A 24240-nucleotide genomic window follows, 5' to 3' on the forward strand; every position below is an offset into this window, starting at 1 on the left:
GGTGGAAAGAGCAGCTAATGGCGGCTGAAGGTTTTCAAGAATAATGACCGGAGGCCGCAACGCTGACGGCAGCGGCGCCGGAAGAGAAAAAGTGTATATCTTTCTGCGGAGAGCAGCTTTTGTTTTTGCCGCTGATAAATAATTCCCGTTTATTACTTCCTGCACCTTTTTCACTCCCTCTCACCAAAAAAGCAGAGAGAAAAAGAGAAACTGGGCCTGCAATTATTACATGCTGTGATTTATAAACAGAGAAAGTAATTTTTTACCAACGACAATGACAATCAGTCCTAGAATTTGTTAATTTATAATATATTTAAAAATTATTTGAAGCTAAAAATTTCTTTTAATTAAAAATGTCGGAGGAACCTGGTGAAAAATTCAAACAGCTCAGAAATTATTAATCCAAACTAAATACAAATAATTAATTTTTTATTTTAAACAGTTGTTAGGTGTCTACATTAAATTTTAAATAATGAACTAGTTTTTCCCTTCGTGTGACTTTTATTAGTAATTCATTGAATAATTATTATTTTGCATCACTCGAATTAAATTCCGTCAAATTTGTCCATCACGCATTTTAAATGAGTAAAAAATCAACCGCTTATGGTGTCAAATTATCTGAAGACTTGAAAAATTAAAGCTTAACTTGCTTGGTGTTTCTTCGAACTTATTACATTTTTGAGGCAAGCGCAGATTGAGGGGGCTTTGCTAGTCAACAGGCCAGCTTCTTCTTCAGGTTTTCGGCCAACTTGTCCATGAAGGCGAATGTGTCCAGGTAGTCCTCACGCTTGACACTGAAACATTGATATTTCAACAAAATTAACTTTTACATAAATTAATTTTTAAATGTGCCAACAATAAAGATGAATATAATTTTTTTTTTCATAAACACTACTCCTTTTATTTAAATTATATCCATATTAATTTAATATTAAAAAAAAAAAAAATTAAATTTAAACTCCAGCTGGGAAACTGAGCCACCTATGGAGTCCCTTTTTTAAAATTTACTCGATCAATTTTTAATTAAATTATATTTTATTATTTAAATTTGTTTATTAAGATTAACCAATTTTTTATCGAATTAAATTTGAAATTTGTCAATTACCCTGCCATGCCCTTGATGCAGATAGCAAGATCCTTGGTCATATGACCGTCTTCAATGGTCTCCACACACACTTCTTCCAGTTTTTCGGCAAAATTCTTCAGAGCAGCGTTGTTGTCCAACTTGGCACGGTGAAGGAGCCCTCTGGTCCATGCAAAGATGGAAGCTGTGGAAAGCCGATAAAATTTAATATTTGTTTGCCAGTAAAAAAATTAATGAACAAAGAAAAAAATGTAGCAAATTGCAGGAAAATAGTCTTGGCCTATTATTTGCTTTTCAGTTTAAATATTATTATTTTAAATAAACTCTAATTAATTTTTGGGGGTTTTCAAGAGCGACTTAAAAAATTAATCAGAATGAAGACTTTCATTAATTTTAAACTTTGTTTACTGACCAATGGGATTGGTTGAGGTTTCCTTGCCCTGTTGATGGAACCTGTAATGGCGGGTAACTGTTCCATGGGCGGCCTCGGACTCGACGGTTTTTCCATCAGGGCAAATCAGGACAGAGGTCATCATTCCCAATGAGCCTGAGAAATATTATTTAAAACTAAATCATCCAAATATTTTACTGTATTGGATTCAAGCAAAGTAATATTTTGATTCAATATAATATGAAATAGTTATGGACTTATATTACCGTAACCCTGAGCTACAGAGTCCGACTGGACGTCGCCGTCGTAGTTTTTGCAGGCCCAGACAAATCCTCCCTCGGACTTCATGGCGTAGGCAACCATGTCGTCAATCAAACGGTGCTCGTACCAAATGCCCTTGGCCTCGTACTTTTCCTTGTACTCGCTAGAAAAAAAATTAAAATTTCAGTCTTTGCACCTATTTTATTTGACGTTAAATATACTTGTCGTAGATTTCCTGGAAAATGTTCTTGAAACGGCCGTCGTAGAACTTGAGAATGGTGTTCTTGGTGCTCATGTAAAGAGGGTAGCCCCTGTTCAAGGCGTACTGCAACGAGCAGTGCGCAAATCCGCTGGAAAAAATTAACAAAAATTTTAATCTAATTATTTGAAGCAAAAATTAAAGTCTGTTCTGGTGAATAAAGGATTTTTAATAATGAAGTTTTAAATTAAATTTTGGAAAAGAAAATGTGGTGATTCAAATTTTTACAACACAGTTTAATCCTTACCGAATGGACTCGTCGGTGTTGAACATGGCAAGGGTGACTCCGGCGCCGTCGAATTCGTGCACCACCTTGGTCTCACCGGGACCACCACTCTTCGGCACAAACACAAGTTGCACCTTTCCTGCTTCAGGCACCATCAGTTCTGTTGCTTTGTACTAAAATTAAATTAAATTAAAAATTTATTTTATTCAAAAAAGAATAATTTTTAGTTTTTTATAATTAAAAATAATGAAATATTTATTATCGTTTTTAATTAAAAATTACTTGGTCAGCGTGAGCGTGGCGGCCAATGATGATGGGCTTGGTCCAGCAGGTGACCAGTCGAGGAATGTTTTTGCAAATGATGGGTTCCCTGAAGACGGTGCCGCCGAGAATGTTTCGAATGGTGCCGTTCGGCGACTTCCACATTTGCTTCAAGTTGAATTCTTTAAAGACAAGAAAAATAATTTCGACAGCAAAAGAGAAACTCATGCGAACCGACCTTTGACTCTGTTCTCGTCGGGGGTGATGGTGGCGCACTTGATGCCGACATTGTACTTCTTGATTGCGTTGGCGCACTCGACGGTGACCTTGTCTTCAGTCTTGTCACGGTTCTCGATGCCCAGGTCGTAAGTGTGCAACTCGATGTCGAGGAACGGCAGAATCAACTTGTCTTTAATTATGTCCCAGATAATTCTGTTTAAATGAAATAAAATGTAAAAAAAGTCAATCAATAATAATAATAATAATCAAGAAAATTGCTAATTTTTTTACCTGGTCATTTCATCCCCGAGGATGTCAACGACTGGCCCGGCTGTAAATCCATAAATTTAATTATTATTAAATTGTAAAAATTGTTACTTTTTTTAAATTATAGAATGAACATAAAAAAATAAACATAAAATTAAATATTTAAAATTTTAATGGTTACAATTTAAGCCAAATTACCACATTACGCTGCCATTAACAATAAGTGATTAAAAAAAATTTTCTTATTAAATTGCTAGATAATTAATCCCTTAATTAAATAACCATGTAATATTTCATTAAAATATAATATGTTTTAATTTAAAAATTAAAGATTTTTTAAATTTCTGGCAACGAAAATATAAATGGAGAAAAAATTAATAAATAAATAAAAATTTTATCGGCATCGAAATTTAATAATATTTTATTAAATAAAGACAACTTTCTTTTCCAATACATTGCTCTAAAAAGAATTGTAATTTCAATAAGAAAAATTTGAAATACTGAGAAATTTTCTGTAATAAATATTTTTAATATTTAATATAAATGTTCACAAAACTTTAGTGTTATGCCAATTAATTATAAATAAAATTAAACTACATAATTTTATCACAACCATAAAACCTTTAAAAAATTACGATTTATGTCATGAAAAAATTATCATTAACTATTTTAATGCTTTTAATTATTAATTAAATACCGCAGTAAATTTCTAAAATTAAATGTTTTTCATTTATTTATCCTGTAATAAATTATTAATCACTTTGGCTAGAATAATTAAGGTAACCCTTTACTTATATCTGGATAAAACCAGCTCACCAACTAGGTTAAGAATAAAGGATTACTGTGCCTGGCACTATAAGAAGTATTTCCCCTCTCCTCGATCCTTCCACCTTTTTCTTTGATCATCGATCTCCATCAAAAAAAAAAAAAAATCCTTCAACTTTCCTTTTCCATACTCGACAAATTTCTCTTTTTCTTTCTTCAATGGATATTTCTCTAAATATAAATTTTGCTGTTCATAGAGTGGAAAATTTTATAGAGACCGCGTACGTGTCTTATCAAAAGAGAGACCTCCCGGCTAGATTAGGAAGATATTGAAAGCAATATATTTGAAAAAAGAAAAATCAAATGAAAACGAGAATGCTGGCAGAATTTCATTACCAGATAAGAAAAGGGTTTTCTTTGATAACTTTTTGACACAAAAATTGCCCTGTCACGTCCTCAAGGTGAACATAATTTCAATGCACTCATAATTCGTGCTCCCCCCTCCTATCAATGCTAATGAGCCGTGCATTATATCAAAAGTCGCAGGCGTTGCATATTAAAAAGTCGGAATTAAATATCTGTCACATGATTTTTCCCAAACAAACATGCACCGCCGGCTTGAGTGACCGATTAATTCAAACTTTTCACTGAAATCGGTGCCGGTTCGACGCGGTTTACGCGAAATTTAGGTGAAAAGTCACGTACCCTGGATCTTGGACATGGTTGCGGCTTCGGAGCTGGAAAGCAAAAGATGTTGTACTTCACGAATTGATAAGACGACGACGAGTACGACTAGAAAAAGAGGAGGGACGATGACACTACACGTCACACGCACACACCTCTCGCTCTTGGACGCCACTGCAGAGGCATCTGGTGTCGAATGCCGCAAACAAATGAGTGAGGAAATAAACATCAGCAAATTCGTCCTCAGATTCGCGGCGCCAAAGCCACCAAAAGTTGCTTTGGCAACTTTGGATTATGGAAATTTTTTAAAATTCCAAAATTGAGAGGAATTGAAATCTAAAAAAAAGTGTAATAAAATAACATCTTCTATTATGTCTTCTAAACTTGATTTGCGGAATGAAATTATTTAAAAAATAAAAAAATGGATTTTTTAGCACTTCTTTGTCAATATTCTCTAGTATTTGGTAAAAAAATTTATTATATTTTATTTTTATGTGTATTTAACAACAATTAATATTTATCATTATTATTTCTGAGGAAGTTTTAAAAAATTTAACTTTTATATTATCATTTTTATTTAAATACAGTTTTGGATTTTATTTACTCTCTTCATTGATTCCATAAAATCGATTTTTTTAATTGCGGCAAGTGCATTGCAATAGCTGTGTATTATTAAAAACTATAGTGGTACACACACTGTAAGTTAAAATATACAGGAGGATTAAAAGAACATCATAAGATTCCTCACGTGCGCTTATATACAAGGAGAGAGCAGATGACGTTTTCCCCAACAACACCTGCGTTTATGAAAAAATAATTGTGCTATAATTAACTGTATATTAAAATATTCAAATTATTCAAAGAGATAAATAAATATTCTACACTACACAGGTGGAATAAGAAAAAGATGGAATGAGATCTTCTTATGAAAATAATTATTATTATATAATCTATATGTTTTAACTAAACCGGGTCTTTGGATTTATTTAGTTTGTCATTCTGAACATTTAAAAATTTGAATATTTGAAAATAAAGACTAATTTGAGCAAAATGTACTTTTAAAAAAAAATACAATTTTGAACATGAATAAAAATAATATTTTTAAATATGTTATATTCATATATAAAATAAATTATTATTATTATAATTTTTTTTTATTCACCGAGGAATAAAACGCACATATTTAATTTTTAATAGTTACCCGCTACATTTTATTAGTGTAATATTTCAAAAGTCTTTCAGGGATCATCGTAGTAAGAGTCATTTTTGTCTCTCAAAAACTAAATATTTGGCTACAACTCATATACAATAATTTTTTTCACAATTCAAGACAGGCCTTTTTGCTTTTTCACAGTTATTTTGATTTCGACCACATTATTATTTTTCAATGGTTTGCAGCTACTGATTTTCAGTCATTTGTATTAATTTCTTCACCTCTCACGTTTTTATATACACATTAATTTAAAATCGACAGATATATTTGATGAGACGGCGAAATGCCACAAAATTGTATTAAAAGCAGCCGAGCAAATATATAAGTTTATGAACGAGAATTATGTAACAATCAATTAGATGGATTGTCTTTGAAAATTAACAAAGAATGCTATTAGATAATTGATGCTGGAGTGGGACTTGCAGAAATTTCATTAATTTTTACACCGAAAATTCGCACTTGTTCGGCGAGAAAGTTTTTTTTCATCAGGAGGCTCATTTTTATTTTATGCATCATACTTAATTTTACGGAAATTATCACAATGTTCGTGTTTTTATTTCTTAATGGAGAGGCAGTAGGAAATTGTCACATTCACATACATATGTACACGTAAGTTAATTTTATATATTCGTTGAAATATAATTACAGTTTAGAGGAGAGTTGACCGCTGCTTATTTTTTCCATTACATGCTAATTAATGCTGGAGATAGAGAGAAAAGTCACAACGCTGCAGAGTATAGTGTCATTCACAGAGAGCAGAGCGCGTCCGCTACACCATGTGCTTTTTAAGCTCAATCAGATTAGTGTCCTTGTAGAGCGTCTCATTCAACGGCGCAGACGGCGGATTCTTCTTCGACTGTGTGTGCCACACCAGAATCTACACAAATTTAAATTACAGAGGTCAAAAATTGTATTTGAAAGTTTTGATTTTCGTAAGTCAACTGTCAAATTGGCGTGGAAAGAATTTAATATCCGGATAAAATCTCGAGGAAAATAGTATATTCGTTTTTAGAAGTTTATAAAAATCAATAAAAATGTAATAAAATTTTTTCAAATGTTATTTAAAAAAAAATTAATTAAATAATGATTTTTAGTTTTTTTAATATCATTCTATAAAAGAACCAAATCTTAGGACTGAAATCAAAATCAAGATCAAAACAATTTTCAAGGGTTGAAAGGGTTTTATACAAAAAGGTTATTCCTGCCTAAAGCCTTTTTGAAACTACAGGGATATGTAAAAAATCACTTTCGATGAACTGTTTTGACATTGGTTATGAAATTTTGTTTTCATTGGAATCAAATAAATAAACTTTCAATTCATCAAACCATCACTAAAGAAGCCCTTTTAGGAATTAAAGTATGAATAAGAATTTTTATCACACTGATATAAAAAAAACTGACCTCGCTGCAGTTGTTGGCGAGGAGCTCGACTTCCTTCGGGTCGAAGGGCGCCAGGCTCTTCAGAAAACCGTCCTCCTCGAACCCTGGCTTGTAAGGCATGGCAGCTTTTGGCCTCTGTTTTGGACAATAACATGAGATCCAACAAATTATTGTCATCAATTTTATACCTTGAGTAAAAATTTGACGTTGACGGCAAACTCGGCCATGTCGACGGGGAACTTGCGACCGGCGATCCAGCCGTCGTAGAAGCCGCGGAACTTGCCGTTCTTGACCACCGGCGTGCTCAGTCCAAACTTGGTCAGCAAACCGACCGGCCACATCGACACCTTCTTGGTGTGTCGCATCTGAATTCAGGAAAAAATTAGTTATACATACGCCAAAAATTGATCACAGACCTGTTCGAAAATTCTGACGTCGTAGGTGTTGTCGTCGTCTGCAAAGTACATGACCCCGTCGACGGCGTTGGCCTTGATCCATTCTATGCCCTTGTTTCTGTTGGAAACCCCTCTTGGCTTGCTGCCCTTTTTGTTTTTATACTTGGCCGGCATTGGAGCTGCAAAACAAATAAGCAAACCGCGACGACAGTTAGACATGTCTGCAGTCGTACAGCAAAGCAGCGAAAATAGGTTTTCGTTTATTTCTTTCTCATTCAATGAGAGTCTATTTTATTAAATCTAGATGTATAAAGGGTTAAAATGGTATAGGAAATAAAGATGGTTAAAATAAAAATTTTGAGGGGGTTGTCGTCAACGTTAATCAAATACACAACTTTTCACTTGACCCCTGAAAATTCGGGAAACTCACCGACGAGGTGCTCGAAATCGATTCCGGTGCGTTTGAGCAGGCGAGTGATTTCTGGCGTGGGCGCCGCCGCGTCCTCGATGACCAGCCACTTGATGTTCTTGACGTGCAGAAGCGTTTGGGACAGTCTGGTCATCTCGGGCTGCTGCTCCGGCCGGCGGTACGTGGGGGTGATGATGTACAATTTGGGCGGCAGCGGCTCCACTACCTTGGGCCGCGCCGTCGTCGCCGCGGCCACCGGCACGCACTCCGGCAGTACTTGGACCATCTGCTGGCTCACCTGAAATTTAAGATTTCAAATTTATCGCCTCTTCAAATTATATTTAATTTCATGTTCTATTTTAGATTTAAAAGAAAAGATTAGATTAGATTTTAGTAGAAAAGAAACTTTAAAGCATATCTTTTAAAATTAAAATTTTTTGTATTTGTTTTGAGCACATTATTTATGATTCTTGGGACCAAACAAAGAATACCCTTTTTAATTGTAAAATTAATAGTTTTTTACATAAATATAAAAGGATCCAAAATAATGAATACAAATACTTGTAAATCGACTAAATTAAATCAAACTCGAGGCTTTTAAACATCTTAATGGTCGCCAAAAATTATGCTTGATGTGGAAGGTCTTTTTTCTTAAATTAGTCTATTTAGAATATGATTTCTTTTCAATTAAAATTAAAATTTTGAAAAAAAATTATTGAAACAATGTTGACAAATATACAATCTTCGCTATAACATTAATAATTATAAAAATATTTTAATATTTATTATCTGTTGATTTGAAATTTTTTAACAAAATGCATATTACGGAATTGGATTTACCTCCTCGACGATTCTCCGGAGGTGTTCCTGTGAAACGGCTGCGGTGAGTTCTGGCGAGAGCTGCAATCTGTCGAGGGAGAGCCGGACGACGGAGAGCGGCGCCTCGGATCGGACGCCCTGGACCCACCACGTGGTCAGCAGGTGGTACTGCACGGCGAACAGGCCCAGAGCAAAGACCGCCATCAGCGAAAACTTGCGGTACAAATTCATGCTCTCAGCAGCACCGCCTGCGAAAGCATTTCAAATGACTAACTAGAGGTGTGTGCGTTTCGAGCCATCTGATAAGGGAGAGAAATTTTTACCACGGCACAGACTAATGAGGGTCGCGTGCGATGCACCCCGCGAGCGCTTTATTTTAAATTATTGCCATCATCGCCGGCGGCGCACGAGAGCAATTTTGCAAATTGCTTTTGGGAAAGACCGACTGAGTTTATTATTTATTAAGTCGAATTGCTCGAGTCCACGTGTCAACACACGGTGAAGAAGAAAAAGTATAAAGTGCGCGATCGAAGCGGGTTGCATACCCTCGACTCAAGTAGGCGAACGTCACTGGCGCGGAATACAATGTGGAAATCGACACGCGCGTCAAAAGAATTTCATTGGTTTTTAAAATCTTTATTTCAAACAGTGTGATAAATTGCATTACTTCAGCTTTAACATTTTAATGAAATGAATTAACTTGACAGTTGGATTTTTCCAAACTTAAAAAGGCTCATAAAACATATGATAAATAAAAATAATTTCTTACTATTATTTTGAAGTTTATTGCTTTTCTTTTGGACAAGTAGTAGACAAGAATATAAGAACATGACGGGATTAAATTTAAAATTTATAGGTAATTTTACAAAACATAGAAATTGTCGAAAAACTTTTGAATAGATTGAAAACAGCCTATACCAGGATATTATATTTTCAATACATTAAGCGTTATTTAATTTTGACGTTTTTAAATTATAAATAAGTTTCACGTATTTTAAATTATCAATTTGTTGCTTCGCTTCAAAAGTTTCGATTTCGCATTATTTTCGATTATTGTAGAAAAAACGAGGAGAATCATTATGGTATGCTGAAAGGGTTTTTGTTCGTTTTCTCCTCGTTCGGCCGGAGTGTGCACCACTTAAAAATGCGAACGTATTTATTCTCCCAAGGGGTCAAGGGTATTGTACGGCTTCTTTTCTTCGATGAGCGAATACGAGAGAGAAGCAAAAGGGGTCCCGATTTTCGAGAGACTCTTTCTTCCCGCACCGCCCTTAAATATTTCAAATTCCCGCAGCGTGTCAAAAAGTGTGTAAAAGTAAAAAAGTACAGTGGCAGGAAAGCACGTTATTTTTTATTCAGTTTGCGGTCTCGGCAGCTCACGCGATTTGAAAAGAGAGATGAAAAACAACTAGATTATAGTTTTTAATTAAATGACGATATATTACAACAGGTCCACTTAAATAAAAAGCCTTTTATATATTTTTATTTACTTATGATGGCAGAAAAATTATTTTTATAAAAATAAATCTACAAAAAGTAAAAGCATTAATTAATTTTTTAAATAAAATGTCTAGTCCAATTTTATCTAGATCTCTTATCCGTTTTATAATCTCTAAGCACACCGCATTACTAATTTTCCAACTTGAAACAATCAAAGTTTAAACTCAAATCGATCGTCTCTATAACTATGTAAACTCTTAAAGATAAAAAAAAACTCCTTGACCAATTTTTCTACTAGGAAACTGTTTGGCATCAAGTGTGTGTTTGTTACAACACGTATATTTCGGTTGTTTGCCGTTTAATCGATGCAGGGGGATGCACGCGCCTATTATCTAATCTGAGTCCCGTAAACATTTTTGTTACTTTATTTCTCTCTCCCGTGTGTTTGTTTAAATAAGTCCTAAATCGCTACCAATTTCGTTCTTTCCACACACTCGTGATCAAAAGTACAGCAACCGACGCAAGTTTTGGGATGAACAAAATGTACCTGGTGATTGTATCCATAGTTGCCGTGCCTCTCACATAATAGCAACGCTGGTCACATGCTTCATTTTCTCATCCAGGAAATCTGAAACACGATAAAAAAAAATGCGGTTGAAAATGGAATCCTTTTTGTCTTAAATGGGAAATTTATTCTTAGGCTGAAGATTTTAGTTCCAATATATGGGATTAAGTAATTTTGAATCTTCAAAAAGCTCAAAAATGCTTTTTTTACCAAGTCATATATTTTATCAAAATAAGGAATATTAAATTATATTTATTTTCTAAAATTTACCATAACACGGAACTGATTTTGTTTAAATTCAAAAATAAATTTTTATAAAGATGAAAATTATAGTTACCAATAAAATAACTAAAGCAAAACAAGATTTATATTGAAAATGCTTCAAGAGAGAGTTATAAAAATCTCATAAAATAAAAATTGGCCATTAAGAAAATCCATTAAAAGTCCTCAAAATGAAATAAATTATATTTATGTGCGAAACAAACTTCAAATACTTCAAAGATAAGTCGTTGGTTAATATTCTGGACTTAAATTATTCTAATCTGAAAAAAATTCAACACGAGAAATATTGAAAATTGTTTTAAAATGTAAAGATCGGGAATAAAATCCTGCCAGGTTAAAAAGCGTTTCAAATAAAAAAATCACTATTGCCTGTGCCGAGAATTGCGTAACGAGTTAGGCAAGCGATTGATTTAGAACTTAACCGAGTGCAATATTAAAGTAACAGGAAGTCTAATTATTATTACTTGGGAAGTCTACTCGCTCGCTTTTAATCGCAGTCCCGACCGCGTGGTTAGATTAGAGGGAAAGGGAAATGTCACTTATCAAATATTTAATTTTGGATTTACAAATTCCTTAAAAGTCCTCAGTTATTAAATCGCTATCAAACGTTATACATATGTACCTCCTTTTCATAAAAAATATCTTCACAAATATATATTCAAATGAGACTCCCCAGGGGTAAAAAGAAGGCCACTTCCGCCCTGCGGCTGAGGGACGAAAAGTGTACCGGGCCACGCGACCAGCACACGTGACGTCAGAGGGCAAGGGGCGTTTAGGCAAATAATCAGCGCAGTCGTCGACAGAGAGCTGCACTGCGTTATACTGAATTATTCTTCTTATCGCTCTTCCATACGCCAAAGAGAGAGAAATCAAGAAGTGCATGGGCATGTGTATAACTATAGAAAATTATCTCAGATATTGTTTCTGTCGCCGCCACTTGAAAGCCACAAGATCAAAAGCGTATATAAATAAATATCTGCTGACATAGATTTTGAACATATCAACTTGAAAAATGATCGAGGGAAATGGATTGACTTTCAAAGCGTTATAAAGAGTGCGCATATTTATCTACACCGGACTTCCGACCCGTCTCGCCACCAAAGATTTTCACTCAATTAATTTCATTATTTCTTAAAATTAATTATACTAATATTTTGAAATGAGTTTAAGAATTGAAATTAGAATTTAAAAAAATTCTCATTTTATTCAAATAATATCATTATTGTAATTTTTTTTAATGCCTCATAAATCATTAATATATTATTTGAATCGGATTTTTTTTTCACTTTTGATAAGTTAAAACATATCAAAGAAACCACTCAAAATGGGAAATAATTTTACACCGACTTCGTCTCAAATATCTCGCGGCTCGGATCGTAATTCAACGTCAGGGCGATAAGTCACAAGTTAATTTTTCACTTTCCTTGTTCGCTCCATAATGAAATAAAATAAGCATAATTAATCTTAAAAAAAAATTAAACTTTTGTTATTAATTGTTTGGAATAATTCCCGAACTGATAAAAAATACAGAAATTTATGAATTATAAAAAATAATTTTATTGGAAAAAACTAAAAACTCTTTTTTTTAATCACAATGCTGATTATGAAATTATTACTTTTGCAGAAGTGGAGGGGTGCAATACCGAAGGGGTGGATATAGACGCACCTGCAAAGCAACTCGCGCGTGTCCCTCGGTGGAGCTGCTGGGCCGGGACGATTGTTGTTTGAGCAGCATGTGCTACCGACTGGCTTATCTCTGGCTTGGGCTCGAGACTCAACCCCGGCGGCCGGCCACTGATAAAGCAGCAGCGCCTCTGTCCGGAGCACAGCAGGCGTGTGTTGTCATTTCGCCAGCAGCAGCACTGCCGGTTCAGTTTCGCCAACAGTCCAGCGTGCGCGAATCGATCGGGGGTGCGTGTGCCATGCGGGGGGTGGTTGCCATGGCCACCCCCCGCCGACCGTGCGAGATCTGCACGTGTAGCCCGCTGGAGGCGCTCCTCGTCCAACACCGCACCATGATCATCTACCGGATGAAGCCGCAGTTACTCCGCAATAATTGATTTTTGCACATTTTTAATCGACTCAAATTAAAATTATTCAAAACTCACAAGTTTTTTTTATATATATTTAAAAAATTTTTAAGAAGGTTTTCCAAATAATTTTAATAGGAAAAATTAAGTTAATTTTAAAATGAAAATTTGTGTATACAATTATATTTCCCTTGCTGCTCTTCATTAATTTAATATTTTGGCTTAAAATGTCTGATAATTTTTCATGCTTAATTACATTTAAATATAAAATTATTAAGAAATAAAATATATGTATGCATATATTTTTAAATTTTATTATCACGGCGAGAATATTAGAATAAGGAAATATTTTTAAATAATGTGCGTCTCTTTAAATCCTCATTTAAAGCCAACTTTAAAAATAGAAATTGATTTTCGTCAGAATTTTGTATCTCTAAATATTATAACATTTTTCTTTCTTTGTCCATCAAATGCATTTTCAAGACGTTTTCCAACAAAAATTGTAATGAATGACTATGATCACAAGTTTTCACGGAGATGATTCCGAGAATATACAAGAAAGATTTGTGCATATTTTAACATTCGATTTCAATGATCCGTTTGGAAAAGTAAGTCAAAATGACACATCTTCATGAATTTGACAAAAAGCAAATTTGAGTAAAGAATTGATTTTTTTGCAATATTTGCTCTGATCGCAATATTTTTACATTTTAAAATTTAAGTAAATTTTACACAGAATCTTAAACATTATAACGTAAAACTTATTATACACAAAAATTTTGATTTTCATAAAGTATATTTTTGTTTTAATCTTGGAGTCCTCGCCATGAGAGCTTGACCTGTGCGGTTTGCCTCCTGAAAGGCAGGAGGAACATGATGGACAGGGCCATGATGGCATGCCAGGCGCTGTGCACAAACTTGTAGTTGTCTTCAGTCTGCAGAAATGCGTAGACCACCAGGCCGATGGCGACCAACAGCAGCCCTGGTGGCAGACACACCACCCAGTACTTTTTGCTTGGGTAGCAACCGTCCTCCCTCCTACAGTGTAAAGTCTGCAAAAAATTAATTTTCTTCAGTTGGCAGCACTGATTTGATTTGAATTAAAATAACGATTGAAAAATTTAAAATCTGATTAATCCGATCTTTTTAATTAATTCAAAAAACGGCGATATTGTTAGAGGTTGGAAGCTTTTTTTAAAATTATGGCTACTCAAAAACGAAATAACTCGGTCACTTTCAATCTAAAAGTTGCAATCCAATATATCGTTGGAATCTCCATATAGCGTGGACTATCATAAAATAAAATTAATTTTCTCATTCGATTCTATGGATTTCTAAAATGAGAGAAAAAATTAATTACCCAAGACACGATGAGCACAATGAGTCCAGAGACGACGGGAACAGCAAACACAAGGATGCCATATCTGTCGTACTCGATTCCGAGGGCGACGGTGATGGCACCAGCCATGTGCAGCAGCGAGGTCAGCGTCGGTGAAAGGTCAGACATGGCGACCAACGTGACCCAAAAGGCAAGGATGGCCGAGTAGAAGTCGCAGAACTGCAGCACGCCCAGCCGCAGCAGGCAGAAGGAATAGGCCACCCCGTCACACGCGTGATAAAACTTCAAAATTTGAATAATGTTTTTAGAAATGGCCAGAAACAATGTATTTTTTTCAAATTTATGAAAATGGCGGCTGAAAAATTGTTAACTTGGCATCAATTTTCTGAATTTTGGTGAAAAGTAAATAGGCAAAATAACAAAATTTTTAATATAATAAAAATGAAGGTTGAACTAGAAATTATTATTTTTCTGTCGTAAGTCTCAATGTTTGAATATTTTATAAATCAGTATATAGATCAATTTTTTCGATTTCAATATGTATAATTATCATTTTATAGGAAAAATAAGTAAAAAACTCACGCTAGAGAAGAACATGGTGCAAACGTAGACCAGGGCTTCAGTGTAGAAGCGCCTGTAGATGGCCAGCACAATGGACGGAATGAAGAGCAAATTGCTCAGGGTGAGCAGAAGGGTGGAGAGCAGCAGCTCGTCGTAGGGGACGGCCTCGGATGCGTCCGTGCAACCCCAGCCCTTGTAACCTGAAAAATATTTTTAATTTCTACTTAGTTCAACTTTTTAAAATTGAAAATGCAAACGGACCTGCAGAGCAGACGCAGGTCGAAAATAGGAGGCCGCCGCTAATGACGTAATTGCACCTTCCTAAAGGGCCGCAACTGCCGTACACACACGAACTGGAGATAATGCCAAAGAACATGGGTAGAGTTTCATTTGGACACGGAATTTTCCTAAAATGAAACATTTTAATATTTTATTTGAAATCTGATCAAAATTAAAAAAAAAATATATATATATATATTTTTTTTAACTTTTTAGAATTTATGTATACATTTATTTTAAATAATTACGTTTCATTAATGTGGCAAAAAGGCATGATGGCGACGTTCCACGTTCCAGGCTCTGGGTATGGAATGACCACCCTGGCGAATTTCTTGGTTTGGTTCACCTCGACCAGGTAGAAATTATCTGGATCGCATTTCGGGCTTGTGAATTTTGGTTCATATCGCTCCAGATGTGAGAAGCACACCACGATCGTCACGTTGTACTCTGACGTGTTCTAGAAATATGATCGATTTTTATTAGTAGGGCTAGGCCATAATTTAAATTATAGTAATAATAAATAATAATACAAAATTTAGTATCAATTTAGTATCAAACTATTTAATTCCAAAGTGAAGGATCTTTCCACTAGCTTAATAATTTTTTTATATTTTCAATTTTTTCAATCTTTATAAAATTTTAGAGTTATTCCTCATTCCATCTTTAATAAGATTAGCAAGATTTTTTAATAAAACTCCTGTATTAATGAAAAGGAATTAGCTCCTGCTCAAACGCAGGTAGGCAAATTTTGGTCGTGTACGTCGCGCCGGTTGCCTACCCTACACTCACCATTAGCGGGTCCATTCCGACGTCGAGCCACGTGTTGCCGCCGATGTCCAGCTTGGGGTTGATGAAGAAACTGAGGATGGTCGGTCTGCTGGTGCTGACGTCCATCTTGAGAGGGGTCGTGCCGTTGGCGTCGGGCAGGAGGTCGAACTCGAAGGTAAAACTGGCGGCCGAGGTCTTGCGGTAAAGGGCCTTGCGGTCCCAGCACACCTCCTTGGGCGCAGCCCGGAAGTGCTCGTTCGGCCCGCGGAAGATCATGCGGAACTTGGAGCTTTTGTTCAGAGACGTGCAAATATTTGCCGTCTCCATGTCGTTGATCATCAGATATCTTGTCACTGGATAGTCCTGAGCACAAGCTAATATTTTTTTTCAATAATTTTTTTTTTTTAATTTAATTTTGAAAAGGATTATAATTACTTTGGAAAATGACTTTTAAGGAGAAGGATGTGTTTGCTTGGGCCGTGATGGTCAAATAGTGCCACTCACCCTCCAACGGCAAGAAACTAGAGTTGCATCGGTTTGTGTTTTCGGAACAATTGAAGGCTCTGTAATTTTTTATTTATTTCTGAGATGAAAATTCTTAATTTATTTATAATTGGTGGTGTATAAAAAATGGGGTGTAGATGTTAAAATTTTCGAAATATAAAAATACTAAAGAAAAAAATTACGCTACTAAATTATAAATGGTTGTATTATTACTTTTTTAATAACAAATTCTTGGGAATATTTGAATGAATTTTTATTATTGTAACAATTGTTAAAAATTTTAATTTTAAATTTTATAATTAAAATAATTATTTTTTAAGCAAATTTCATTTTAATTTATTTCTAGGAAATTATTCAATACTGAAAAGACATGGAATAAATAAATAGTTTAAAAAAAATGAATTATTGCTCACTCTGCTTTCCATTTGAGATGAATTTGCGTAATCGGGATATGCTAAATTTAATCACAAACATAAAAAGGGGACGCTATAATTAGTGACAACTCACGGCGCGCCGTCAATCAGCGGCAGGGCTCTGGCGCGTCTGTAAACCTCGATCGGGCAGCCGGTCGACCCCTCGGACGTGCACTTGTTGATATCGATTGTGACCCAGTGCGTGTCCACTGGCACGAAAAATCTATGCAAATAGTTTTTTGTTATTAAAAAAATTTCAGTTTCACAATTCTTTGTAATACTTGTAATTAATTTCCTGGTCTTGTTGAATTTCCTGGTGGATTTGGATGTCCTGGTAGTTTTGCACCTCGGGAATCAGGAGAATTGTTTCATTGGTCCACGTAATGTCTAGTTTGGTTGAAAAACTTGATCTACACGACTTAGCTATTCCCTGAAAAAATTTATATTAAGTTAAAAACATTTTTATATGCGATGCAAACATACAAATTTACTTTTTGGATTAAGTGAAATTTTTTATTGTTTCTTATGATCATAGCAAAAATATTGGTAAAAAATTGAAAATTAAAATTCATCGATTCCATCGATTGATTTCTTGAATGATGTACAAAACCATTTTATAATGTAAGGATTAAAATTGATTCAATATTTAATGGGTATACTTAAAATTTTTCTGTGAGATCTGAAATATTTCATATTTAAAAATGCTTGACTCTTTTAAAATTTTATTTAAAAAAATATATTTCACTACTTTTAAGTTAAATATAGAAGACAGATAATAATATTTTCTTAAATTATTAGTAAAAAATTCCAGTTTTTTTATAAATTAAATGCTATTTAAATTTGTTTTTTCAAATATAATTTACCTTTTGTTCTATCTTAGTGTTCTCAAAGGTGAGAAAGGCGATTACGAACCAGTCTCCTGGCAAAGGGCGGTCAACGGACAGCGAGTACTGGAGGCCGTCGCTCAAAATTGACAGGCCGTTGACCTTTGCCAGCTCAGTCTCGGTGCGAAAGTTATCAGGGAATTTCCCATTGTTCGGGTTGACCACCGGGAAGCTACCCTGCTTCACATAACTGCAACAATTTTTTTGCATCAATTTAGACAAATATTTTTAATTTTTGAATTAACTTTATATTACACTGAGACGTTTCTCGGCTCGCAGTCGTTCAGTTCTTTGGCCGTGAAGTTCCAGTTGGCGGTCACAGTTTGGTCCGGAACCCGGAAGTGGAAAACCTCAACGTCGCTGTAGCTGCGGAATTCTCGAATTTGCCGGCCCTGCCAGTGCTGAGATGCTATTCTAATTTCTGAGGGGGAAAAATCTGTTTAGCTTTCTGGGGCAATGAAATTAGTTTTGACGTACAAAAATATGGAGATGACGCATTCAGATAAGAGAGGGCAAAAGTTATCGCTTCTCTCTTTTCAATGAGGATAGTATATGGTGTAAAAATTTTATAGATGTATAAAATGAGACATTATAAAACGAATATTTCTCAAAAATAGGAAAATAGGCCAAATGTATTTTTATTCAATTGAAAAGAAAATAAAATTTTTTAAGACTAATTACGTTCAATATTTTCATACATTGAAAAAGTGAAAAATTTGGGAATTTCAGGTTAGCATAATATTGTCTTTTTAAACAGAAAAACTGTCTTTTAAATTTTAAGATTTCTTTCAAGAAATTTCAGAAATTACATACAAATATTAAATAATTATACTAATTGAACACAAATCATTAAATTTCAGTATTAATATTTTAAATTCCATCAATTTTTTTAATTGGCAATTGGATATAAATTAAAAATAAAGTTATGTTCGAGAGAAATTAAAAGTGTCATAATGAGAATATTTCACAAATTTATTTAATGTAAAAATCATTAAATTTCCACATTAAACTACTAAAAAATAAAATTGCGGAGTACAGCAAAAAATGTTACCCTGCGCTCGAGTGACGCTGCCGAGGGAGGCCCACAGCAGGAGGACGGCTGCAATCGCGGTGACCGCCGTGTCCCGCACGGCCATCATTTCTGCAAAGGTCGCGGCCGGTGGCGGGCATGCGGCTGCTCCGCGCGACCCTCCTGCCCAGAGTGAGCAGCTGTGGCCCTTTTAAGTCGGTCTCGGCCCTTCAGCTGCGCGCACAAATCGATCCGACTCGTCACACGACCAGCAATCGATTCCGAGCCACTCGCGCGCCTTTGTTCGGAGCTTGTGAGCAGATCTTATCGGCGACTATGTGTTTGACTCACTTGTGAAAAACTCGTGTATACGCCATAGATGCCCCTCCATTCAGCAAAGATAACTTTATGTGTCGCGCTTTATAAAAAGCGGGTGATTTTTGCAATGTCTTTTATCTATATAAAAAGGGGTGGAGTCAAATTCAACGAAAGATTGGCAAGTTGATAAGAAAATATGGTTTTAGCAATAGAAAATTACACAATTCTTTTTTTAATTTTATGGACTCCGTAAAATGTAGGAGAAAAAATCTCAGTTCACACAGTTAATTTCAGTTAGTGTTTTTTTTCTTTCACGATAAAAAAATTACCAAATTAAATGTCATATTGAGTGTCTTCCCAACAGCTTACAATTTACCTAGTAGAAAACTAGACGCAACTTGCATTCTACTGATTGTGAGGTTATATATTTCCAAAAACTAATAATAAAATAAGAAATTTTGAAATGAGCAGAATGGAGGTTTTAGTTAAAACCCGAGTATGTAAAACGAGACTGTGCCGAGGTGAACCATTACATGCTTCTCTTGAAAATTTATATTCGAAACATCAACTTACTTTACACATAATCGTGGCGACGCTTCATAAGCCAATAAAGATCAATAATACTTTAATAAGCTATCAAAATAAGTTGTGTTGTAAACCATTGTTGGAAAGCTATTCTAACTCAGATCAGAGGAGAATGAAGGTTTTCTCTGGGGCAGTTTGAGGGACCAAAATAATTTGGAATTTTACTATAGATTAATTAATAAATTAATTCATTAAATTTGTAACTATTAAAGAGGTTTTGTTCTCTTAAATTATTTTACACTACTTTAATTTGAGGATCGAGGAAAAAATACAAAAATAAAGAGCAATAAAATAATAATGTTTAAAAAATTCCTTTGAGGAGTTTATATTTAATTTTAATATTAAATATCATATATTTTGTACCTGCACTTAATTTACAAAACCAATATAAATAATTTTTCAAAAAGAGATCTTTATAGTTGCAAATTAAAATCAGATATAATGTGTAACTAGAAAGTCATTACCAATTTCAGTCGTCAAAGACACACAGCTCCAAAAGGTGGCGGGCGTGCTCCTCCCGATGGACCTCCTGCATGGCCTCGTCCTCACACCTGGCCGAGCAGAAGAGATTCTTGTCAGGGTACTCATCGTCACCCTCACACTCTTCGCAAACGTTGAAGCTGAAGTCAGGGTCGACCAGGCCGCACCATCGGCAGTGCCGCACGGGGAAGAAGGTGATCTCGCCAGGGTGCCTCATCCTGACCCTGAGTTCAGGTCCATCCTCAAGGTCCTTCAGCACTGATCCATAGAGCCTGGTATGCAACATGGCGTACCTGAGACTCACCATGGACAGGTCCTCCCCGAGAGGGCCTTTGAGCCATCGACAGGTGATGCGTCGCACTTTCCACAGGTCGCGGGACATCAAACTGAATAGAGCTTCAAGTCGCTCGTCTTGAAGTGGACAACCCTCTGCAAACACCCTGTAAAAGGGCAAGGGTAACTTGTACATCTGGACGAATCTGTACAGATCAACTGTCCAGGTTCTCCACATCTGCTCGTCACGAGCGGATTCTTCCCATCCAGGGGGCAGTACATCCGCAACAGTCTTCACGAAGGTCTCCATGCGTGGAAGGTTGTAGTTTGCACTACCCTGAGCCACTTGCAGGGCATTTTCAATGCGGTTGAGGAAGGTGTGTCTAGACCACTGCGGTAGACCGGGAATGGTTTTCCTGCAGAGGCTGGGTTTAAGGCCTTCAGGAACACTTTGAGACCAGAGATCAACAGAGAGCCGAAAGAAGTCGAGGAGTTGAACTGAAAGTCCACAGTCCTGGTGAAACCCTGGCTTGCATTTTTGTAGAAAACTTGGAGAACCTGTTGCTGCAGGAAGGAGCTCTTTGGGATGTACCCTTTTGGAAGCACAAAGGGCTGCCGCTCGAAGGAGTCGAGGAAGACGGAGGTGAAAGTAATCAGGAAATCTCTCATACCAGGGTTGGTCTCCATCACTTTCTTCACAAGGGCGAGCAAACATGGTCCAATGTAGTGCAGCATTTGCCGCTCGAGATGCACCATACGGTCGTCCAATTCAAACTCATCGGTGTACATTTTCAAAACCGTCTGCGCCAAATTGTCCTAAAATAAATTTAATTAATAAATGTAAACTTAATTGAAATATCAGTTTTTTACAGTTAATTTAGCATCAGCAGATTGATCTTTGAGTCCAAATTTTCGGAGGCGGTAGAAAATGTTGAAGTACAGCCAGTAGCGGCTACTCTTCTTGGCCCTCTTGATCTTGTGCCTGATGTCCTGTTCAACTTTGATGAAAGGGTCATCCACTTTCTTGACGTTGACAGGAGACCTCTTTGGACTGACGTAGATTGACACTGTAGAAAGGTTTTTTTGAATGTTTTGTGCCTGCTTTTGGCAAAGAAGGATGTCGAGAAGCACAGTTGTTACTTTTGACATAACAATTTTCATTTTTAAAACTGCGTGTTGAATCAAATTTTCCGTGAAAACACTGGGCCCATCATTCTTAGCAAGACCCCTCATGCGCATCTCAATTGCTGAAACAAGAAGCACAAATTAAAATAAAGTTAGAATCAGTTAGAATAAGAACTTCGGCTTGCAAACACGAATCTTTAAATTATTTATACAAAATAACTATTTACTTTTGAAGTGAATGAGTTGATGAAATAGGAGCTTCAGAAACACCGCAGCCTCCGATTCTCGAAGGGTCACCCAAAAATCTTTGGAGACAAATTCAGACACCAGATGGGCAGGCAGAAGAATTTGCAGACCATAGTTGTAGCAAACGTTAAAAAGGTCTTTCATCAGGAACTGCTTGAAGTGCTTGTCTTTTCGAATTGGTGGGACGTCATCCATTTTGTCTGGTGGCTTCGGTCCAGAGACTCCGGACTCGAAAAGCTGGCGCAGATCTGCGCAATGGGCCCAAAACCGGAACGAGTACATGTTGCTGAAGTTGGACCAGGACTCTTCCAGGGCAAAGCGGCACTCGTTGGGCACCAGGTTGTTCAGAGAGGGTCTGCAGAGGACGCCGAATTCCTGCAGCACCTTCAGAGTTTCAGTCGAAAAGAACTCCAGGGCCGACAAGATTTTGGGCACTCGTAACTTGAAGACGTCACTCACACCCTTTTTCTCCTCAGGGTTTTTCTGGAAGCTCATGGCCAGGTGATCAAAACAGTGTTGAACATTGAGGGCCAGGTCGACGGCCAATTTCGTCACCGATGACACAAGCTGCTGGCTTTCCTTGGTCAGGTGGACGATGGTGAGCGGCGCCAGGGCTGCGTGGACCTTGAATGTCTCGAGCAACGCCAGGGCCAGCCACTGGTGGAAAATGACAGGTTCAAAAGGAAGCTGCAGAAGCACCCAAGGGCTGAAGAGGAACTCACGACCAGGAAGTTCTCTGCTGTTTATCTGAAATATGAAACACGAATGGATTTTAGACAACATCAATTTTTTTCTCCCTTCTAAAAAGTTAGTTGCGCATTGAGGCATTTCATATCCCACAAAAAAAAACTTCATTTAGATTAGATAGATTACTTTCAGAAGATATTTTATAATCATCATTGCTAATACTTTTTTACTTTTCATATGCAAAATAAGTTAAAATCACCTGCTGTATTTTACTCCTGTACATGTTCAAATCAAAATCCCTGGCTGTCTCCACTTCCGCCAGCAAGTGAGCCAAAATTCTGGGCAATGTGTGGCAGTGTGAAAGGAAATCCGCGACTTCCTCAATACTCTTGCCATCACTCTTTTCCAAAATATCATTTTCAGCATTCAAACGACGTGGATCATGAACCTCATGAGTTCTGTAAATCAAATAATAAGAAAAAATTAATAAAATAATAATTTAAAACTGCTTGGTAAGAAATTATAGTTCTACGAGAGGATTAACAAAAATTTTTTGAAAATATCAAAGCGATAAATCACCAAAAATTGTAAATAAATTTTGCAAATCAATTGCAAGCTCATAAAATAAATATTAATACATAAAATTATGGGTTATGAGTGCATACATTATCAAAATTTATTATTTTTTATTCGTTCATTTGCAAAAATAAAAGCTGACAGAAATAGTAAAATTCAATGGCACTTCTCGCACCTGCATCACCAGTTAAAAATAGAAACAACATATTTATGGATAATTATGAAATCATGCCTCAATGGAAGATAAAAAGCGAAGAAATGCTGCATTGTGGAGAACAGTTTCGTGTAAAGGCTTTTTTTCACTAAATCGCCGTCGCCCCACAGCACGTAGAACATTAGAACGTAATTTTGGCCATCTTTGTCTGGAGAGTCTTTCGAGAACGGCGGCGGCACCTGATATCCTGCTTGGAGCACAGTCGACGGCACGGCCCTGTTGTTTCGAATCTTCCAGGACTTGTAAGCCAACAGGTCCAGATAATCCTCCTCCAGATCCATTTTGGCGGTCTCCGAGGAAACTCTCACCGGGCTCGATCGCAATGTCACTATCAAAGAAGCACAATAAACGAGGATGGAGTTCAAAGTGCGTTTTTGTTCAAGATTTTGCTTTGTTTTGAAGCTCGCACGCACGCTGCAATGTTTTGATGCATGCCATTGGTCGATGAGCCCACGTGACCCCAGAAGAACCAATTGTCACGAGGGAGAGTTTGAACGAGTGATTTGATTGGCGCTCCTGGAAACCGGCGCGAAAAAGCTCACTCCAACCTTGCGTTACAAATTTTGACATTTATGTCATCATTTTCCTTTCAATTTGTTTTTTTTCTAGCTTACATTTGCTGTAATTAAATTCAGTCCCAATGCATGCTTGTGTTTCCTACTTCCTACCGCTAGGTGGTGTATGAATGCATTTTTTCTAGTGCTGCTTCGGCCTTCGGCAGCGCATGTTGTACGCAAACGCATTTAAATTTTCGATGCTGCTCCAGCTCCAGCAGCACACTTGTACATATATTTTATGTATAAAACTGTCCTTTTTCTTGCTTTACCTGAAATATTTTGTTTTGTTTTTTGAAATAAGTTGATCTATATTTGTTCCGAGATGATGTTCGTGTCAATCGTGTCCTTTCCATGTAATGATTTGCATGCTAACCCACAAAAACTTTGATATGGAACATTTTCCCCACCCCACTGATATAAGGAACACCAGAGGAACACATGACAATGTGGCCGCATTTGAGAACAGGACTGG

At 36.2% G+C, this 24240-nt stretch overlaps 4 protein-coding genes across 5 annotated transcripts; all 4 read right to left on the reverse strand.

Annotated features, from left to right (window-relative positions):
* Positions 1 to 394: 394 nt before the first annotated feature.
* On the reverse strand, positions 395 to 4558 carry LOC132204178 (isocitrate dehydrogenase [NADP] cytoplasmic). Its single transcript, XM_059632509.1, has 10 exons — positions 4439 to 4558; positions 2993 to 3032; positions 2721 to 2914; positions 2504 to 2664; positions 2243 to 2394; positions 1958 to 2086; positions 1742 to 1899; positions 1497 to 1631; positions 1106 to 1268; positions 395 to 794 (listed from the first exon to the last, which is right to left on the reverse strand). The coding sequence occupies exons 1-10, from the start codon at positions 4452 to 4454 to the stop codon at positions 713 to 715; spliced, it is 1230 nt and encodes a 409-aa protein (XP_059488492.1). The 5' UTR covers positions 4455 to 4558; the 3' UTR covers positions 395 to 712.
* Positions 4559 to 5599: 1041 nt separating this feature from the next.
* Positions 5600 to 12782, reverse strand: LOC132204228 (galactosylgalactosylxylosylprotein 3-beta-glucuronosyltransferase P). 2 transcript variants are annotated; one of them, XM_059632599.1, is made up of 8 exons: positions 12587 to 12782; positions 10621 to 10701; positions 8655 to 8881; positions 7836 to 8112; positions 7427 to 7584; positions 7199 to 7375; positions 7032 to 7145; positions 5600 to 6507 (listed from the first exon to the last, which is right to left on the reverse strand). In XM_059632599.1, exons 3-8 carry the CDS (start codon positions 8862 to 8864, stop codon positions 6400 to 6402), a joined length of 1044 nt encoding a protein of 347 aa, XP_059488582.1. In that variant the 5' UTR covers positions 8865 to 8881; positions 10621 to 10701; positions 12587 to 12782; the 3' UTR covers positions 5600 to 6399. The 2 variants fall into 2 exon arrangements, with proteins under 2 accessions (XP_059488582.1, XP_059488583.1); XM_059632600.1 differs by lacking the exon at positions 12587 to 12782 and adding an exon at positions 12537 to 12558.
* An 828-nt stretch (positions 12783 to 13610) lies between these two features.
* On the reverse strand, positions 13611 to 19040 carry LOC132204209 (transmembrane protein 8B). The gene is made up of 12 exons (XM_059632564.1): positions 18750 to 19040; positions 17954 to 18119; positions 17678 to 17888; positions 17096 to 17244; positions 16909 to 17037; positions 16333 to 16460; positions 15919 to 16271; positions 15378 to 15586; positions 15112 to 15257; positions 14872 to 15050; positions 14311 to 14571; positions 13611 to 14002 (listed from the first exon to the last, which is right to left on the reverse strand). The coding sequence occupies exons 1-12, from the start codon at positions 18835 to 18837 to the stop codon at positions 13757 to 13759; spliced, it is 2265 nt and encodes a 754-aa protein (XP_059488547.1). The 5' UTR covers positions 18838 to 19040; the 3' UTR covers positions 13611 to 13756.
* Positions 19041 to 20649: 1609 nt separating this feature from the next.
* On the reverse strand, positions 20650 to 23607 carry LOC132204312 (uncharacterized). The gene is made up of 5 exons (XM_059632758.1): positions 23230 to 23607; positions 22681 to 22879; positions 21716 to 22481; positions 21234 to 21610; positions 20650 to 21179 (listed from the first exon to the last, which is right to left on the reverse strand). Exons 1-5 carry the CDS (start codon positions 23490 to 23492, stop codon positions 20658 to 20660), a joined length of 2127 nt encoding a protein of 708 aa, XP_059488741.1. The 5' UTR covers positions 23493 to 23607; the 3' UTR covers positions 20650 to 20657.
* Between the last annotated feature and the right edge of the window lie 633 nt (positions 23608 to 24240).

Source organism: Neocloeon triangulifer, unplaced genomic scaffold (genome assembly GCF_031216515.1).
Source record: "Neocloeon triangulifer isolate White Clay Creek 2 clone unplaced genomic scaffold, ASM3121651v1 ptg000022l, whole genome shotgun sequence".
NCBI lineage: Eukaryota > Metazoa > Arthropoda > Insecta > Ephemeroptera > Baetidae > Neocloeon > Neocloeon triangulifer.

Excerpts from the sequence above, each read along its gene's own strand:
- LOC132204178 (XM_059632509.1), bottom strand. Across the intron at positions 2,665-2,720 it reads CGACGAGAACAGAGTCAAAG|AATTCAACTTGAAGCAAATG; the intron begins GTCGGTTCGCAT and ends TTGTCTTTAAAG. Across the intron at positions 1,632-1,741 it reads CTCTGTAGCTCAGGGTTACG|GCTCATTGGGAATGATGACC; the intron begins GTAATATAAGTC and ends AATATTTCTCAG.
- LOC132204228 (XM_059632599.1), bottom strand. The coding sequence starts at position 8,864 with ATGAATTTGTACCGCAAGTTTTCGCTGATGGCGGTCTTTGCTCTGGGC. Across the intron at positions 8,113-8,654 it reads TCCGGAGAATCGTCGAGGAG|GTGAGCCAGCAGATGGTCCA; the intron begins GTAAATCCAATT and ends CTTAAATTTCAG. Across the intron at positions 7,376-7,426 it reads ACGTCAGAATTTTCGAACAG|ATGCGACACACCAAGAAGGT; the intron begins GTCTGTGATCAA and ends TCCTGAATTCAG.
- LOC132204209 (XM_059632564.1), bottom strand. The coding sequence starts at position 18,837 with ATGATGGCCGTGCGGGACACGGCGGTCACCGCGATTGCAGCCGTCCTC. Across the intron at positions 15,051-15,111 it reads GACCTGCGTCTGCTCTGCAG|GTTACAAGGGCTGGGGTTGC; the intron begins GTCCGTTTGCAT and ends AATATTTTTCAG. Across the intron at positions 14,572-14,871 it reads GCACCATGTTCTTCTCTAGC|TTTTATCACGCGTGTGACGG; the intron begins GTGAGTTTTTTA and ends CAAATTTTGAAG.
- LOC132204312 (XM_059632758.1), bottom strand. The coding sequence starts at position 23,492 with ATGGATCTGGAGGAGGATTATCTGGACCTGTTGGCTTACAAGTCCTGG. Across the intron at positions 22,880-23,229 it reads GCTTTTTATCTTCCATTGAG|AACTCATGAGGTTCATGATC; the intron begins GCATGATTTCAT and ends TTTGATTTACAG. Across the intron at positions 22,482-22,680 it reads ACAGGAGTAAAATACAGCAG|ATAAACAGCAGAGAACTTCC; the intron begins GTGATTTTAACT and ends TTCATATTTCAG.